Source organism: Eretmochelys imbricata, chromosome 2 (assembly GCF_965152235.1).
Source record: "Eretmochelys imbricata isolate rEreImb1 chromosome 2, rEreImb1.hap1, whole genome shotgun sequence".
NCBI classification, from domain to species: domain Eukaryota; kingdom Metazoa; phylum Chordata; order Testudines; family Cheloniidae; genus Eretmochelys; species Eretmochelys imbricata.
In genome coordinates, this window is record NC_135573.1 from 234,259,451 (window position 1) to 234,278,206 (window position 18,756).

Sequence of the window (18,756 nt, forward strand, 5' to 3'; positions counted from 1 at the left end):
AGAGATTTCTGATAGTAGATGGCTCTTTAATCTAATAGAAAAAGACCTAACAAAATCCAGTCTTTGGAAACTGAAGCTAGACAAAGTGAGACTAGAAATAAAGTGCAAAATATTAACCGTGATGGTAAATAACTGTTGGAACAACTTACCTACGTATGATGGTTCTCCATCACTTGAAATGTTTAAATCAAGACTAGATGCCTTTCTGAAAGATGTACTCAAGCTCAACCAAAAGTTATAGGCTTAATGCAGAAATTGCTAAGGGAGGTTTGTTAGTCTGTGTTATGCAGAAAGCCAAACTAGATTATCAGAATTATCCTTTTTGGCTTTAAAATCTATAAATCTATCGATATGTGACTCAGATTCTTTCTTTCTGCCCCCCTCTACTATACTATAACATAATGTGTTAGAGGTTACTGTTAAGGTTGCAAACCATGTCACACAGAAACACTAAACATTAAAGTGGATGATATTCAGGCTAGATGTGCTTTTTAGTGACTTCAGCTTTGTTCTTACTATGAATTTCACCTATAATTTTATAAATAAATAAATTGCTGATAAATCAGTTGTGGGCACAAAATTATGCTTGAAAAAATGGGGAGCTGGTTTTGAAAATCAAACCCATTGTTGAGTAAGTGTGAAGTTAAAACAAAGAGTTTATGCTTAAAAGAACCTAAGTGATACAAGGATTAATTTTTCCCTCAGCTGACAGAAAATTTCCCATGAGTTACCTGCATCTTCCTTCTGGTATGGGTTCATTTTAGTATTATTTTTAAATTAACTCTTTTAATGTAAACTTTTGATCTAACTAAAGAACAGTAAAAATAGATTCCTTGCAATAACATGCTGCTCTGGGAAAACTCTGTGGTATAGAAACAAATAATCAATATCCATAAGACTGTTTTTATTCTTCATTCCAGTATTGTAGTGAAAAGATACGCTGTGTGTGAGACAGAGACATCTAGCTTTGCTTAGTCTAGTGTAGATTTAAATATTTGATGTGTTTTTCTATGTGGACTTTGGAGTCTAGGTTTATTCCATGCATTTTTTTTTTAAAAAATCTTCAATTGTATTTTGCTTTTAGGAGTTTTATATCTTCAGTATGGAGATGAAACAAAACAGTTAAGGATGCCGAATGAAATTACAAGCACAGACACAATTCGTGCCCTCTTTGTAAGTGCCTTCCCCCAGCAGCTGACAATGAAAATGCTGGAGTCTCCCAGTGTTGCCATTTACATCAAGGACGAGAGCAGAAACATATACTATGAACTAAATGATGTAAGGTAGGTAAACATGGAACTACGGTTGGTTTGGTTTTTTTCTGCAGTGCATCATTAGCATGAAAAAGAGTAAAGCTGATAAATATCTAACAAATATCAGGTCTGACACATTGAGGCAAGTTCAGTGGTGTCTGAGTAATTTGGGGTTTTCACAGTTTGACACATGCCTTTAGCTATATGTACCACATCTGTTGCACAAGCCGTATATGTATGATATACTTTATTTAAATATTCATTCAGTACAGATAAGTTTGGTTAGCTTTTACAATTAATATTTATTGTGTTTTTACCAAAACATGTATATTTGAAATATTAAACATAAAATAAACCTATAGGCCAAATTCACAAAGTGGCCTTAAAACAGATCCCTGTCTCTACTGACAGAAAGTCTGATGTGAGGGGTAGTGGGGAAGTGTCATGGGTGTTTTGGGACACAGTGTGGGCTGGAGGGAGTGTCATGGAGCAGAGCTCCACTATTTATGATCTACCACCAGTGTACAATCCGTTATGCCAGTGGCAGAGGCTGGAGTGCACCCACTGCTGCTCTAGTTTCCATCAGGACTGGGCAACTGAATACCTGCTGCTGGTCCTAGATGCTACATTAATACAAATAATTAATAATAATAATTAAAAATACTTCTGAACTCAGCCAATACTGCAGACAAATAATATTGTAAAGACCTGGTTTGTATGTATGTATGTGCGTGTCCTCTGTTGGATGGAATCAGAGCTGCTCAACCATGTTTCTTAAGCCCTGAACTTCTGACACCAGTTGGTATCTGTGCTTTTGGAGCAGAAGGATCAGAATGTTAACCCATAACCACCAAGAAGTTCCCAGTGGCCAACTTGCACAGCAGTTACAACCATGTGGCTGACCACAGATTTGTTATGGTGTGAAAAATAGTTAGGGATATGTGGCATATATTTATACCAGACTGTTCGTAAGATAGTGTATGATAAATTCCAGAACAGACACAAAATGACAAGAGCAAAGCAGAAGAGAAGGAGGGACAGGAGGAAAAGTGTTCAGCTCTAACACCGTCAAATAGTGAATGCAAAACAGATGTGCAAATAAAAAAAATACACAAATGTGTACCTGTTATCAGAAAAGTTTCAGGTGGAGTGGAATGGAGTTATGGTGCAAATACAATTCAATTCAGAGATCAAATGCACTCTCTTTTACTACTTTACTTCAAGCTGTCATATTTCTACAAGATAGCTATGGAGATTATTTTTAAACAAAACTTGACATTAGTTGAGTAACCTCTCTCAACCATCATTTTTGAGATAGAAAAGAGAGTAGATTAAGTTTGGTCCAATTAAAGATATTACCTCACCCACCTTGCCTCTGTATATGCCATCATCATTTGTGAGCTAAGAATGAACTGGAAAATGAGAGAACTTTCCTTGCATTGAAAAATACATTAACCAAGAATCATTCCATGTCCATATGGAGAGCAGAATTCTGTAGTTTAGAGTCTTCATGCAGATCTCTGAGCAGAATTTTGTCCTTACCTTATATGTAACATCTGCACTGTTGGCACTGAATATTATTTAATTTACAGACCATAAACATTGTTCCCAAATTATTCACTAACTAAACGTAGACCTGTCACCTTTTTTTAGATATTGATATTATCTTAAATTCCATATTAGTAGGACAGAAAAGAGTTTATGCTGCCATAAATAAACTAAGAACATAAATTTGCTACAGGGTAGGTATTTTCTTGTACATTCTACATGTAGTTAACTCTCATCAACTCTAAACTTCTCATTAACCATACATTTCTTAAACAGATGGGACTGATCTGTCTGTACAGCTATGTGGTTTTTTAATAGACTACTTGAAGTCTACAGCAGCAGTGCAAGTTCTGACTAGTTACAGATTCAAAGCAATCGCTGACTGTAATATGACTTTAAAAGAAAGAAATTAGACCAGCCCAAGAATGCTTCACTTCAGTTTTTTAAAATGATAATCCCAATGAGTAAGATAAGTCCACTAAACTTGTAGCTGTACCTGGAGGAAAGGAATTCAGTCTTCTGTGCAAATTCTCTTGAAATCACTACTGTGAAATGAAAGGAATCACAGTTTTGAAAGGACATTAGTGTGTTTAGATTGTTACCGTTAATTAGATTGTTGCTGATTAGTCCTGAACAAGAAATCAGCAGGACTCAGTGCAGATTTCTAATCTATGAAATTATTATAAGGTAGGTTTTGAGACTAATGTAAAACATCTGTTGTCTGATTGTTGTCTGAATGAGTCAGTTTATAAAAAGACGTATGAATGACAAGGCTCTTTGTGCTAATCTTAAAAATCTTTTTGTTTTCTCTTCCAACAATTTGCATCAAATTCTGTAGTTGCTTTTATCAAAGCTGTGCTTTTTTTTATTTAAAAAAAAGCTTTATGAAAGATTGGAGGCTTGAAAGTTTGGTTTTACATTTGCTGATGTGTTCTTAATCGCTATGGAATGTTTTCAGTTTTGTGAACAAACTAAGTTACATTTGCCTCAAGAATAATTTCAAAAGAGTATTTTTCTTTTGATTTGTGCTCATTAGAATAGCAGAAATTCATGTGTTTGTGTAGAGTACACAATAAAGTATTTAAATATTAACTTAAACCTTTTTGGGTGCATTGTAAATATTGCAGCTTTATTATCTTACAAAGTGTTTTCACTCCGTGGGGGGGATCTTGAAAGAAACTCAGTACCACCTGGTTTTTATGGGTGTGGAGCTGTGCTGAAAGAATGATACTTTCCATGGGAAAGAGAACTGAAGTAGGTTTTGTTATTTGTGTGTCTATTTTATAGCAGTAGGGTTTTTTTATTGGTCAGTTGCAGCAATGTCTTGATGGTGGTTGATGTCTGTTGCCTGAATCCTTAGGGCAAGCAAAGGAAATGTCTAAAATAAAACTCCTTTCATCTATTATCGTTCTCGATGTTTTTGATTCCAGGAACATTCAGGACAGATCTTTCCTTAAAGTTTATAACAAAGATCCTGCACAAGCATTTAATCATACATCCAGAACTGTAAATGGAGATTTAAGGGTAAGTGCCAGAGTTGATTTATATTAGTTTTTATTTGATCTGCTGTTTTCTATGTGAAATGTTTACATTAACGTATATAGTGTGAATACACACATGCTGCAAGGGGAATACACTGATCCATGCTGCTAACTCATTTATTGATTTATTACAGGGGTAGGCAACCTATGGCACATGTGCCAAAGGCGGCACACAAGCTAATTTTCAGTGGCACTCACACTGCCCAGGCCCTGGCCACCAGTCCGGGGGCTCTGCATTTTAATTTAATTTTAAATGAAGCTTCTTAAACATTTTAAAAACCTTATTTACTTTACATACAACAATAGTTTGGTTACATATTATAGACTTATAGAAAGAGACCTTCTAAAAATGTTAAAATGTAATATTGGCACGCGAAACCTTAAATTCGAGTGAATAAACGAAGATTCGGCACAACACTTCTGAAAGGTTGCTGACCCCTGATCTATTACTTCATTCCTTGTCACTATTTACTTTAACACTCTCTGATCCCTTATTCATTCACAGTAAAGAACTGAAATCACAGCACAACTTTTTTAGTAATTTGTTTCAGATTTCAATTTGAAGTCTCATTCATTAGTGGGCACCAAACTCTTCTTTTCAACAAAGCAGAGTATGGTTTAACTTTTACTCTATTAGTAGTGCAACTCGCAACACCATTTTCAAAAGCTTTCCAGTTGAGCTCCATGTCTCCTGATGTGCTTCATAAATGACTATCTCAGACTCAAAATACTAATAAATGCTTTGCAGTTTTGAAAAGAGCATCAATTTTTGTGTCTGTCAAAAATACCATATATATAGTAACCTTTGTTAAGTTGAAATCTTTGCTTTTGAATTTGCCAAAAAAGCTTCTGAAATTTACTCCCTTTGTTTCTTTTTTGTTTAAATATAATATATAGGAAATAATAAAATCATATTAAGCCTTCAAGAAGGATAGAGTTATTAACAAGTGTGCTGCTTGTTTTTTAGTAACTTACACATGCTCCAAAGCGGATGTCAAATGTTCTGAGGAACTCCTGTAAAAATATTAGTTTATAATTGTGCCTCTGGTTCTTGGTTTCACAATTTCTTTTGCATCTGCCACAGATCTTTGCTTTTTTGGTTTAATTATATTTAAGTACTTTTGCAGTTGTAATGGTGTAGGGCATTGTTGTTTCAGTGCAATTGTGGCAGTCATTCAGTTTCCTGCGGTATTTTCAACCACCTCTCCTGTAATTATTTCATTTAAATATTTGAATTTTAAAACATCATAAAACAATCTCTCTGATGGGTCATAAAATCCAATTATCTTATTATTCACCTCACTGCATGTTAAAAATCTGTATATAGAGTGATAGCAGCTCATTTAGGGGCCGATCTGATAAATTGCTGTGTGTCTCCTGCAAGGTGCTGAGAATCCTGAAATATTATTGACTTCTGTGGAGCAGTAACCGGATGTATCTGAAATATATCCTTAATATCTTAGGGCAGGGCACATTTTTGGTACCTATAGTAATGTTAACCATTGTAATAATAATGTGTTGACATTGCATCATTAGGTCTAAATTGTTGTTGTCCCACTTGAAAGGGGGGCTAAATGTAACTTTTTTGTGTGCTGGACTGGTATTCAGACTTGTTTTGCTAATGTGTACACAAAATCAAAATATCAGCAATCTGGATTACTTCTTTGGCCCTGTGTCAGATATTTACTATCTAATAAAGTTGTTTCAAATACAAATGTCTCTCTGTAAAAACAGTGGTTAAAATTTGTATTATTCACATTAAAATATAAAACTGTGAAACTGAGATTATGCCCACAGATACATATTGAGTATGGCGAAACTCCCTCCCTCGGACCAAAGTGGGATAATTCAAAGATAAAGGTGGCTGGCTCCCTCTGTACCAGCACAGGAGGCTGGATTAGGGGACATCTTAAGGTCTCTTCCAGCCCAACGTTTCTACAATTCTGTGATTATTTTACCATATTACACTCTACTCTCTGAGGTGGTTCTGTGTGTGTCTTACCAGAGGTGGCATTTCAAAATCCTCACATCTCCCAAGAATAGTTATTTCCTGGTCTGTAGCCAGCTCACCTGGAGATGTGCTTTTGTTAGCTCTCACAAGCTCAGCAGAGTTGGGTTTTGTCAGCTCTTGGATGGGTGACTTAACTACCTTTTCAATTTGAGAGGTAGTCCCTGCAAGTCAGAGTTCAGGACACTGGTGAGTCAGCATGGAGAAGCCTAAAAAGAAGCACCTGATTTTTTGTTTTGTTGCTTATATATGTGATCACATGAATATATATGGTGAACAGGGAGAACCCAAGAGTAAGAACGCATTCGTTCTGCAGCTGCATTGAGGCAGGCAGATGTAGGATATGGAAGAAGTTGGATGGTGGGAAAGATATCACTCCAGTCTTCCTTCCCATGGTGCTTAGATAAATTGAAACTAACTATACTAAAATGAGAGGGGAGGAAGGAATAATTACTGTAAACACAGTGCTTTGCATTAGCATCTGTTTCAGTAAATCTAGGGATAAAGCAATTATTGCCTGTCCTGTTTTAAGGAGATTACTTTTGAAATGTGAATCAACACCTTATGAAGGCAGATCTTGTCACACATCTTTTGTGTTATACTTAGGGCTGGCAGAATTTGATATTTATTTTTTATAATGTTGATAGATAATACTGATGTTTGTTTTAAAGTTTTTTTCCTATTTTTATTATTTAAATTTTCGGTTATGGGAAATTATGGAGGGGATCAGACAATAATTATTGAATGACAGTAGACATTGAGACTCAAAAAGTTAAAGCTTTATAGCCATTAAAACTTAAATTGCCAACATCACATATCCAAATATACAAAGTTAGTATCCTTGAATCAAAGTCTAATAGGTTCTCACGCTACGTTTTTCTTACTTTGCCTATCAGTAGATTTAAATAGTCTCCATGCAGTTTGCAGGCATTTCACCCTTGTGACTGTTCCTTTTAATTTTTGTTTAACTAGCTTCCTCATTTTTGTGTAGCTCCCCTTTTTGAAGTTAACTGCTACTGTGGTGGGCTTCTTTGGCATTCGTCCCCATACAAGGGTGTTAAATTTAATTACATTATGGTCGCTATTACCAAGTGGTTCAGCTATATTGATATCCTGGACCAAATGCTGTGCTGCACTTAGGACTAACTCAAGAATTGCCTCTCCCCTTGTGAGTTCCAGGACAAGCTGCTCCAAGAGGCAGTCATTTATGGTGTCAAGAAATTTTATCTCTTCATCCTGTCCTGAGGTGACATGTACCCCGTCAACATGGGCATAGTTGAAATCCCCCATTATTACAGCATTTTCTCTCTTTGCAGACTCTCTAATCTCCCTGAGTATTTCACAATCACAGTCACCATCCTGGTCAGGTGGTCCTTAATACATTCCTACTGCTGTACCGTTTGTTGTTCAAGAATGGAATTTCTATCTATAGAGATTCTATGGCACAGTTTGATTTGAGATTTTTATTTAGTTTGACTCTATGCTTTCTTTCACATATAGTGGCAATCCCCCATCAGTGCAACCTACTATGTTATTCCGTGGTATTACTCATCCCACTGGTTATCCTCATTCCCCCAAGTTTCTGTGATGTCTATTATGTCAATATCCTCATTTAATGACAGTCACTGTAGTTCTCCCATTAGTATTTAGACTTGTATATTTTGTCAATATTCAGTTGCTTTCCTTCATGTAAAAGTATCTCATTTAAATATGACTGTTCCTCTCTAGCTCCTAGGTGTACTTTACCAACTTCTTTCCTATCCTCTTTGTGAGAACATAGAGTTCCTTCTTTAATAACTTAATCCCTATGAGATGTGTCTGCCTGCATTGTGTGCTCATCTGCATCTGTCAGCTTTCCCCTAGTCCTTAGTTTAAAAAAACCCTCTACAACCTTTTTAAGAAAGACACAGAGATAATAAATGCAAGATCATCCTTTTGAGTTCTTCGGATACTTTAAACAAAGGCTTCCAGATTATGGGAGATTCCTAGCGGTGTTTCATTGGATTGTGTTCAAGTTAAAAATCTTCAGGTCATTAAATGCAAAAAGTAAAAATACAAGTATTGCCAAAATTGACCACTTGCTGATTTTTTGTAACAGTCTTACGGTATGTCTATGCTGCAGTCACAAGGTATATAGACATATTGAGCTAGCTCTAATCTAGCTAGCTCAGGTACCAGAATGATTGCACCGTACCATTTAGGGCAGGGAGAGGGATTTGTCTGGCTGACCGAAAGTAGGGAATAATGCTTTATGGCTGGGGGAAGCTGAAGGGGAGAGGTCAAACTACTGCAAAAGGGGACAAGGGGTCAGCATGGTGACACTGACGCATCCCCTGGGAACCTGACAGGTGGGAGGGTTTAAAAGGGGCAACTGTGTGCGTGAAGCCCCCTTCTACTCGGAGCAGGCTGAGGCAGCACAGGTACCAGAACAGTCAAGCTGTGGCAGCTTGTGCTCCAGAGTGCACTAGACTTGCGAGAGATTCCTGGGCAGCTTGTACAGCCACGCTGAAGTTGCACGCTGCTGCAGCTTCCGTGCTCCAGGACCTGAGCTAGCTAAATGAAAGCTAGTCTGGGTATGTTTACTTGAACTGTAATCACACCCTCTGACTGCAATAAGCATCCGCTTAGAGTGTAGCTCCTAAAACTGAGAGCAAATATTTAAACACGTAGTTGTTTGAATGCATGATAATGCTAGGAATACCCATAGTAAGTTTATAAGGTGCCAAACACTGCCTTCCTGATCCCTCTACCATAAAACTTTTTCTTTAGGAAAAAAACTAATATATGTATATCTGATACAGAACTTCTAAATGATACAAATATCATCTTTCCTGCTGTTTTGCTGCCTGCTTTTTCTAGTGCTCTTGTTGTCATTGAGAGGTTATGACAACATGAGCCATATTGTATTTATAAACATCATGTGTTTCCTTGATATGACTTGCAGTGTCTGCCAAGCAGAACACATGGAAGAAACATTTCTCATTAGCTCAGCATTGGTTTTGGTTATACTGATTTCCGGGACAGGAAAAATGCCTTTCTTGCTCAGACTTAACTTTCGGACAGTGGAAGCAAAGCCTGTGAATATCCATGAAATCTCTTGAACAGAGAGGCTGCTGCTGTTTTAATCCACATGTTTTGTCTCAGAGCTTCTTCTAGCAAAACAAAAGCAAAGAAGTTTAGTTTTAAGACAATGTAAAGACAAGCTTAGCTGAAAGTACTTTTGTGTTCTAATACCTGCCAGATGCTTCTAGAAAAGGAGTTCACCAAAAGATGTAAGGTAAGATGCCTATTCGTAGTGAATATGGAATTCCTTTTTCTTTTTGGCTAAAGGATATTTTTAGATTAACTGGGGATTTAAACCAGAGATCAAAACTAGATTTTTTTAAAATCTTCCAGAAGAAGAAATGTTTTATTCCCCTGTTGACTACCAAAACTAGTCTTTTTTATGTCTAGTTTAAAATCTGTGTATTGAAAGTAATAATTTGATTACTTTCTAACTTGTCATTTGAAATCTGGTTGAGAGTTCAACATAATATATAAATATAGTATCTGATGCTCTGGAATTGTTTCTGTGACATGAGTTTTACTATTTTTAATGAATGAGCTATTACTAAGCTGCCAATTATTTATGCTGCTGTAGGGAAGAAGACATTGAGAGGTAGCTGTATCTAATCAAACTGTTATGAAATATAATAAATGTACCTGTGCTCTTTCATTCATGTGTCTTTCATATCCTATAAAAATTACCCCATAAATGATCTAGATTATTGAGAAGGTGGCTAGAAGATTAAGAATTAGTTAATTTTTATTTTTAGCTATGAATAAAACAAAATATAAACCTCAAGTATCGCACATATAACAATCTGTTTAAATGTACAGATCCTAAGCTATATTTGTATAGAGATCTCATTGTGGCTTTTTAAATAATTAAGTGGTAATGTGCTATTGTTGAATTATATTTATTTTGAAAAAATATCATTCATGTTCTATGTAATCATATAGATTCTGTAATATAGTAACAATCTAAAAGTAGCATTTTTAAAAGTTGCCAAAGAATAAAATGGGTCTGTTAAAACCAAGTTCTACTTACTTATTTTCAAGTTAAATGATATCAAACTTGATCTGAAAAAAAGTATTTTTGCTAACATCAACTAGTCTAGGAATATGAGTATGCCCCACCCACTCTGCAAATACCAGAAGTCTTCCAGTTATATATTACTCTCTTTTTAGATTAAGATATCACAAGCCTGTCATCTGGAAATCCCCAGTAACTTTTTCTGTGAAAAAATAGATCCATGCTCCCACCATGATACACTCACTTTAATAGTGTTTTTATTTCCTTCTAATGGCCTCTCCTTCTGGCTGAGGGTTGCAAGCAGCTTGCTCTGGAGCGTGTCAGTACACCTCCTGGGTCATCCAGATCGAATTATTTAACAGCAACTCAAGTTTTCTGTTGGCCTGTGACTGAGTCTGGAGGTCAAGCCTCTAACACAAAGTGTGATTGTGAAGTTTGCCTTCTTGACAAAAGTCCCATTGGCTTCAATGGGAGTTTTCCCTGAATAAGGACATTTGGGTCCATTTTTAGTATTTGTTAGTTGCTTCTTTTATTCTTAATCCACATACTTTTACAGAAAGTTTCCTGGTTCCTATTCCTTGGATGTTTTACTCTTTCACAGCCCTTGTGTTTGACAAATCAATTTGCAATAGTCTGTCTATTTACCTCCATTTCCTAAGTATTTGGCAGAGTCAGACATTGCTACTCACAGCTGTGTCTACCATTGTCAGAAACCAGTCTTCCCTTGTAAATAAGGAAGCATAAGAGAATTCAGAAGACCTCGTAAGCTCTGAGATAGCACTCGAACCAAAGATGAGTTTCAGTCTTCCATACAGCTTTGTACATCGGCTCTTACCTCAACAGAGATTAAAAATCACCTTGCTGAGATTAATGTAGTCTGTTGTGCTCTCTCTGTGACATCAGCCTGGTTGGAAGGAACAGTTCTTCTTTCTTTAAGCCTGACATTGCTTTATTTAATCAGGACTTTACTTTAGTCTTCCCTAGCGTCCTTCCGTATTACATTATCCGGAAGTACAACTCTTTGTACAGAATCTGAGTTCCCTGCTCACAGCTGAGTCCTCAGTTCTTTGTTCAACCAATTGCTTTCCTCTAGGCAAATATAGCAGCCAAAGGGCCAGATTCCATAGGGGAGATAAGGCCTACTTTGTCTTCATCCTCTTTTTTCTATAGAAGCAGAAAAGAGATCTAATTCCTGATCTTTTTGGAGAATCCACACACACAGCTGTGGTCTTTGATTAGATGGTGTCAGTTCTAATCTGGAGTCAAGAAAACTGATCAGACTCCTGAAAATATGAGCAGTACGAACAGCCCTCCTTGGATACACATAAGATCTAAGGTAAAAATAATCTGAGTTGGCATAAACAAGACAGCTGCAAAAATCAGTTGGCAAAAGGGCACCGTGAAAAAGTATATGGTATTGGAATCCTGTCTCTTTCTTTCATGTACAGAAACATATCTTTAGGCTTGAGGACAATTTGCATGTGATTGAAGTTTAACATGCAAATTAAGTGGCTGAACAGGCCAAAAAGTTTGTTGGATAACTTTGGTTCCTCAACCACTCAGTTTTAATCACAGTGGATAACTTCTACCCTGGGGATCCCTACTTTTAACCTTAGTTATTTACTTCAGCCAAATAAGCAGTTTTGCATCCAGTCAGCTAAACTGCAGTCTGTTCTTGGTGGATGTATGTCTCATTCCTCCAACACGCCCCATTTTATTCATCCATTATGGCAAACGTAATCCAGGAAGCCCAAACAGTCCTCTTATTAATAGCCTCTGATTGGATCCTGTGGTCTAGACTGTTTACACAACATGGTTTCAGACAGTGGCAGGAAGGACCTTTGGGAATCAAACCTCACAAGTGCAGGTTTTTTTGTCAAAAATGGCTCTCTCCTTAGGCCAGTGACAACAGCTCATTCTGTATACAATGAAACCTCTCTTAAGTCACCACTCAATGAACTACCAAAACTGTGTAGGCTGGAAGAGTTTGTCTCTAACTAAAGTATCCCAAGATTTCAAATACAATTTTGTTCAGTCTTCAAATTGATTGCGGGTTACAGGTGGCCTTTACTTCAGGTTTCCCTGTATTTACAGGTAACTCTAACAAGCTTAAGACACTCAGCAAGTTAGTTGAGCCCTGAGACCCCCACGTCTCATTATATTACTTCTCTGTCCTGGTACACTGATCACTAGATTGTCTTTGCATTTGTCAAATATTGAACAGAAGGAAGTAAAGTTGAAAGAGAATAAATGTTCACAGAACAGAACAACTACCCTTGAGACTGTGATAGCAATTATGTTAATGTGGTAAAAGAGGTGTTAATGCAAATACTCCCGCTGGCCTCCTCTATAGGAGTGGAAGATTCAGCCCACAAGGAAGCAAACCAGTTCAGCAGCAGGTTCACAGTAGCATGTGCCACAAAGCCCAGTTGCATGGGGGCTCCCTATGCACTGTTGTATGGGATGAGGAAAGGGGCTAGTGGATCCATTGTTATACTCATCCACTGACCTTTCCTTCCTACAGATGAGGACTGCAAATAGTGCTGGGTGCAAAACTTATGACATAATATTTTCCTTCTTATCTGCTGCGTTCTTATTTAGCGGTAACAGTGGGTTACAGGTGTAAATATGCATAGGATTTAAACGACCAACTATATTGTATACTGTTTCTTTACTATTTATATCCTAACATATTCCATATTCCTGTAATAGAAAACATGTTTTGACTCAGTCATTTGATAATTCCAGATGAGACTAAAGGTTATGTTTTTCCTTATTCTTGTTTAATCATAAGAAGTTGTTCAATTCTATTTGGCTTTGGCACAGTAGGAAAAGCTACAAATATGGAACAGAAATAAAAGCTGAATAGTAGATCAGAGAGTCAAGGAGCCATGCATTTATTTTGATTTATGAGATCAGTTACTCACAGGACTCCTTTTTTTTTAAAGAGTAGAAATCTGATATACAGCATATTTAAACCAAATAAAAATGCTGATCTGTACCAGAGCTATATATGCTTGAAACTATTCCTTTTTTGGGAAAAAAATGGATGAATCCATCAGTTCAGCAGTGCCCCAAGGAGGTGCTGGAATCCAGAATGGTTTTAAGGATTTGGCTTTCAAGGCTGATAGCAACTGTATGCATTTTCTTGACAATGCATTTGATCTCTTAAGGGGAAAGGGAAGGAAATGCTTGTTACATCTGCACAAAGCAGGCAACTTTTGTTTATGTGCTTAAAATCCTATCTAAAAGCAACAGTACAAAAGTAAATCAAACAAACAGAACTATTTGTTTGTAACACTAATTCCCAGCCATTTCAAGGGCCCCTACCTTAATTCTACAAAAATCAGTGACAACTTTTATATGTTCAGTTCAAAAAGAATAAAAGCTTTTGGTTTGGGTGTGCCAAAGTATGCTGGTGAGTTAAATGTGGATATTGGCAAACCAATGATATAATTATGTAAAACCAACCTTTTCAGGATAGAAATGTGTTATGTTTCAATGTGTTTGTATTTTTTTCATTCACAATGACACCCTGACATATCTTGGCTGAAATGCACTCGCTATCATCTAAGCTATTTTGTCTGGAAAGTGCACTAAGGAAGAAAATGAGAGCCTTGTTAACTTCCTTCTGTTAAATTTGGTAGTTTAAAATGGGGTGGTTTTTTTTTTCTTTTTACTTTCACATTCTGTTTATTTGTGAAAAAAAGAAAACAGCTCCATGAAACATGCTCATAAACACTCAGAAATGAACTCATGCTAAGCTGGCTGATCTGGATGTTTGCTTTTGTGATTGGAGTAGAATTATGCAGTCTGGTACCAGGGAGATAGCTTGTGCAGCAAAATTAAGGTTGGTGATGAGAGAAAAACCCCACATAGGCAGACTTTGATTTCAGGCATGCTTGTGTGTGGTTATGTTGATGCAGAATGTTCTGGATCTCACACATGCATCCGTGTCTTTGGAACATGATGTTCCATTTGTCTTAAGCATGGCTAGACCAGAAGCTCCTACTGGAGTGTCTTAGATGGATGCTAAAAGCGACAGAAGAATTCATCCTCATTCCTCTCTCCCACCTTAAATAGTACTCCACAAGCCTACCAAGAAAGCTATTTCATTGAAAACTAATCTACATTAACTGAGAGCTAAGGATGTGAAAATGGGTTCAGGGAAAATATGAACAGCCTTGTGGAAATTTAGAGCCCTCATTTCTACCTGTATCTGGACCAATATACCTTCCAAGCTGAACTCAATTTAGGTAAGAAATTAAATGTATTAGCATCATTATTATTGTTATCCATTGCTTTAAATGTTCCTGCAACCCAGCTGCATTTCCCTCACCTGTAGATTGGATTCCTGTTTTACCCTGAGGAAACAACTGTATTCCCAGGAATCTGGTCTACAGGAGTGGGAGAGACAATTGGGTGGGACGATGGACAAGGACAAGCTGCCACAAGTGCCGTTGGGACAGTGATCATATGTATGTGTCGTCTGGAATTGGATTGTATTTTGGGAGTGGCATGGGACAGAGCCATTTTTGCAAAAGATGGGGACTGGCCACTCCTCACACACACACAGAGTTTGTTCGAGCTTATCCTGCCATTGTATAACCTTGGAACCTTTTGAAGTCCTCCATGAATAATCAGAGTTGAATTAGCAGTTGCGTATTCACTTAACCACAAGTGCCTGTACACAGGCTGGAACATCTGTTTCAGCATTTCCAGTTGGGAACCATTCCCACTGCACCCAGATGTAAAGTAATGTAAAGTCTCTGGGCTACTGCACTGAAATACATCTTGTAGAACATCACCGTTTTCTGTCGTTTCGCAAGGGGAGCATGTCTCTTTCCCCCTCAAGCCTCCTCACCAATAGAACTGGACAAGCTCGTTATGCTTAGTTTGGAGGCCATTTGTAGCTTTGAAAGCGCAACTCGAACACTGTTGTTCTGGTTTACAGAAGTGTGAAGGGACAGAGGGGGCTAGAGCGTTGCTCAGACTGCAGCAGAGAGTGTTGGTGTATCCTGCTCCCCACACCCTCACTCTCTCAGGCCAGGAAGAGCCTGAAGCATTTTCTCCCCATAGGCTGGATTAAACACACTGGCTTAAATTGGACACACACTTTCTCTCTTCCTCTCCTTCCGCCTGCCCATTATTTTCTGCTGGGTAGGTACAATCTAATTGATTGTGATTGCAGTCAATAAACCAAAATCTCGTAGCTTTCAAGAACATTTTTGTGCATTCTTGCTTTTTCCCCTCCTTCAGTTTCTCCATTCTCGCCTTCCATTTTGTCATTGTAACCTTCTGACTTTGTTTTTTTCCCCAGAATCTCTCTCTCATACTTCGTTCTCTTCTCTTCCTCTGACTCTTACTGTTTCTCTCTCCAAGGCCTAATCTTATTTTTGTACCTCTGTCCTCACAATCTGTTAACCCTTTCCTGACTTGCCCATTAGGCTCTCTTTACCCCAAGATTCTCTCTCTTTCTCTTTCTGTCTCTCACCTCCCATCTCTCTCACAGACTACCTACAATGTTTCTTTCTCTTTTCCTTTCATAGTCTCCCAACCTCATTTCCCTACTTCCCACCCCGCATTTCCTTTCACTCTTCCTTCCCCGCTATCATGGTTTATGGATTATTTAGATTTTACTTTGCACTCCATGGCTGCTGCTGTATTTTAAGCTTCTTTAGCTTTCTGATAACCACACGTAACATTTACCCTCCTGCTTTAATTACTAACCCTGCAGTAAAAATTGCATGTTACTGAAACAGTTGTTTTTCCTTAATGATGGAAATGATACTGATGATATAACAATCAGAACTTTCTCAGTTTATTTACAGTGTTGGGAGTTTTGGCAAGTCCAGCACAAGCAGACAAACATGGGTAAAAGAGAAGACAGGAGAAGGGAAACAGGAAAATAGGTGAATTTTTAGGGGGGAGGGATAGCTCAGTGGTTTGAGCATTGGCCTGCTAAACCCAGGGTTGTGAGTTCAATCCTTGAGGGGGCCACTTAGGGATCTGGGGCAAAAATTGGGGATTGGTCCTGCTTTGAGCAGGGGGTTGGACTAGACGACCTCCTGAGGTCCCTTCCAACCTTGATATTCTATGATCTTCTATGATCTATGAATCTTTTCTGGTCTGCTGGTGTCTGGGTGATGGTGGTTGTTAGCTACAGAAGAGAGGTATAGTTCTTTACCTGGGCAAGCAGAGACCTTATGCCAGGTTGGAAGGTGGATCAAGGTAAAGTTCAGCTAGTGGACAGGTTGTGTCTACAGTTAACAGTGGTATGTAGAGTACGTGCACTGCATGCCCCTAACATGGGTATAAATAGCAGTGTAAACGGTGAGGCACTGCTGTGGGGAGTAAAGACACATCAGAACCTTAGGGAATGTACTTTTCATAGCTCTCTTCATGCCCCCCCCCCCCCATCTACGCTGCTGTTTTTATCAGCATAGTGTTCTGCCTCTCTGCTGCCAGAGTCTTTCCCCACTGCAGTGTAAAGCTCTGGCAGCAGAGAAGGGCTTTGGCGAGGGGAGGCAGCAGAGAAAGGCTGCCCCTCCACCCGCTGCCCCTCTTTTCGCTGCCATTTGTAGCTACACAGCACGGTATGGGTACAGCCTGCTTTTCACTGTGGCATGTGGCTACGTGTTCCCTACACACTGCTGCCAGAGTGGACAAGACTTCAGTGTCTGGAACCAGTGGGCTGGCATCAAATGAGAAGGCAGCAATCAAATCCAGGACTGGCTCTGGTGTGCTGAGAAAATCCCCAAAGCACCATGGGCTGAGGTGTAGTAGGCATGATTTAGTCCCAGTTTAGTCCCATGACTTGGAAGAATAAGGAAACACATGAAAATGACAGACACAAAGCAAACAGACAAAAAGCAGAGCAGACCTGAGCTCTAGGTTTTACACTTCTCAGTCCATGGAAAACTACCAGGCTCTTCACAGCTGGCCTTCCAGAGCTTTCCAGTAGCTCCTATAACCCAAACAAACTTAACTTGCAAACAAGAAAATATTGAGCAATTTCAAAACATGCCTGTTTTAGCAGTCCTAGTTCATGTCAACAAAAGTTCAACTCTCCAACAGGGTTCTGCAAGGATCCAACAGGCATTGGGTGCTTTCTACTGCAACCCCAGGTAAAAGGTTTAAAACCTTTCCCTATAGTTCCCTAGAGTCCATAGGCCTTAAACCTGTTAGTCTCTCTCCTATAGGTAGGTTAGGTCATTTAGACTCATTGTCACCCCTTTAAGTGTTATGTTTTCCTTCCTCATGCCCTCTCTCCTGCGACCTCTGAGCTCTGGATGTGCCAGCCACAGGAGCCCCTCCCTGCCCCCAGCCTGCTGCTGCCGACCTTCCTCTTCCCTTATTGTCTTGCTGTCTCTCCCAGGGCTGGCTAGTGTATGATGGGGTCAAGGTCTTGTCTAGGAAAGAGGGAGGAAGCATAGGATTCAAAAATGAGGTGGGATAGCTAATAAGGAAGGCAGAAGGAGCTGCGAGTATCCCATTCTGGTTATATCATCTCGGTTCGAGTCTTGGGGCAGAGGAAAAACACAATGGAAAAAAAGATGAAAACGGAGCAGAGAGTAGATTGAGTGAGAATCCTATATATAGAGATGTAACAGGTAGGGAAGAAGAGAAAAATGCCAATGAAATCAGCACAATTGTAGATGTGTATAGTTTAGCACAGCCACTGGTGCCAGCCTAGCTTTTGGGGGGGCTTTTTCATACATATATGTGTGTACCAATGACTTCCTTTTAGCTAGAAAAACATGTTTGTTTATATTGAATCACCTCTGGGAGAAAATGTGAGGTTTAAATTACACGGGAGTGGGAGGATTGCAGCTTGAAATAACAGCCGATCCCATAGTCCCTGGCTCATGCAGCTTCAGAAAAGGGCTTGTTTTATTGACCCTAATTTTGTGATCCCAGAAATAATTGGAAAGGCTTGCAGAATCTTCATCCCCCACAAGATTCACCCACCCCTACTTGCCTGTATTTCATTTCTGATAAATGTTTCATCATGTGAAATTCTTGATTCTGCCGAAATGCTGCCACCACCAAAGGACTGAGCACACAATTTAAGCTACAATATTAAAACATTTAAAATATATATTCTGCAAAAAAAAAATGCTGGCTTGGGGCTCAGGTGCCCGGGGGTCAGTGGGTTCAGACACAGCTTGCCTAATGTTGTAAGAGCCATCTCTTCTTCAGGAAGTCCTTCTGTGCCAGTACTGAAGCACAAGTACTACAGAGCTCTTTACAGTGGTTCACACTAGTTGATATTTAAGTGATTTTAAAAAAGAAATAGGAAGTTTGGAATGAATATAAGGTGATGGAACT

At 38.6% G+C, this 18,756-nt stretch overlaps 1 protein-coding gene across 4 annotated transcripts in view; it reads left to right on the forward strand.

Moving 5' to 3' along the window:
• The window catches only part of KIAA1217 (KIAA1217 ortholog), a 240,793-nt gene that overhangs the window by 134,362 nt on the left and 87,675 nt on the right, over positions 1–18,756 (forward strand). For all 4 annotated transcript variants that reach the window (XM_077809458.1, XM_077809461.1, XM_077809460.1 and 1 more), the window contains exons 3-4: positions 1,085–1,283; positions 4,232–4,325. In XM_077809458.1, coding sequence (XP_077665584.1) covers positions 1,085–1,283; positions 4,232–4,325 — 293 coding nt within the window. The remainder of the gene's footprint in view (positions 1–1,084; positions 1,284–4,231; positions 4,326–18,756) is intronic.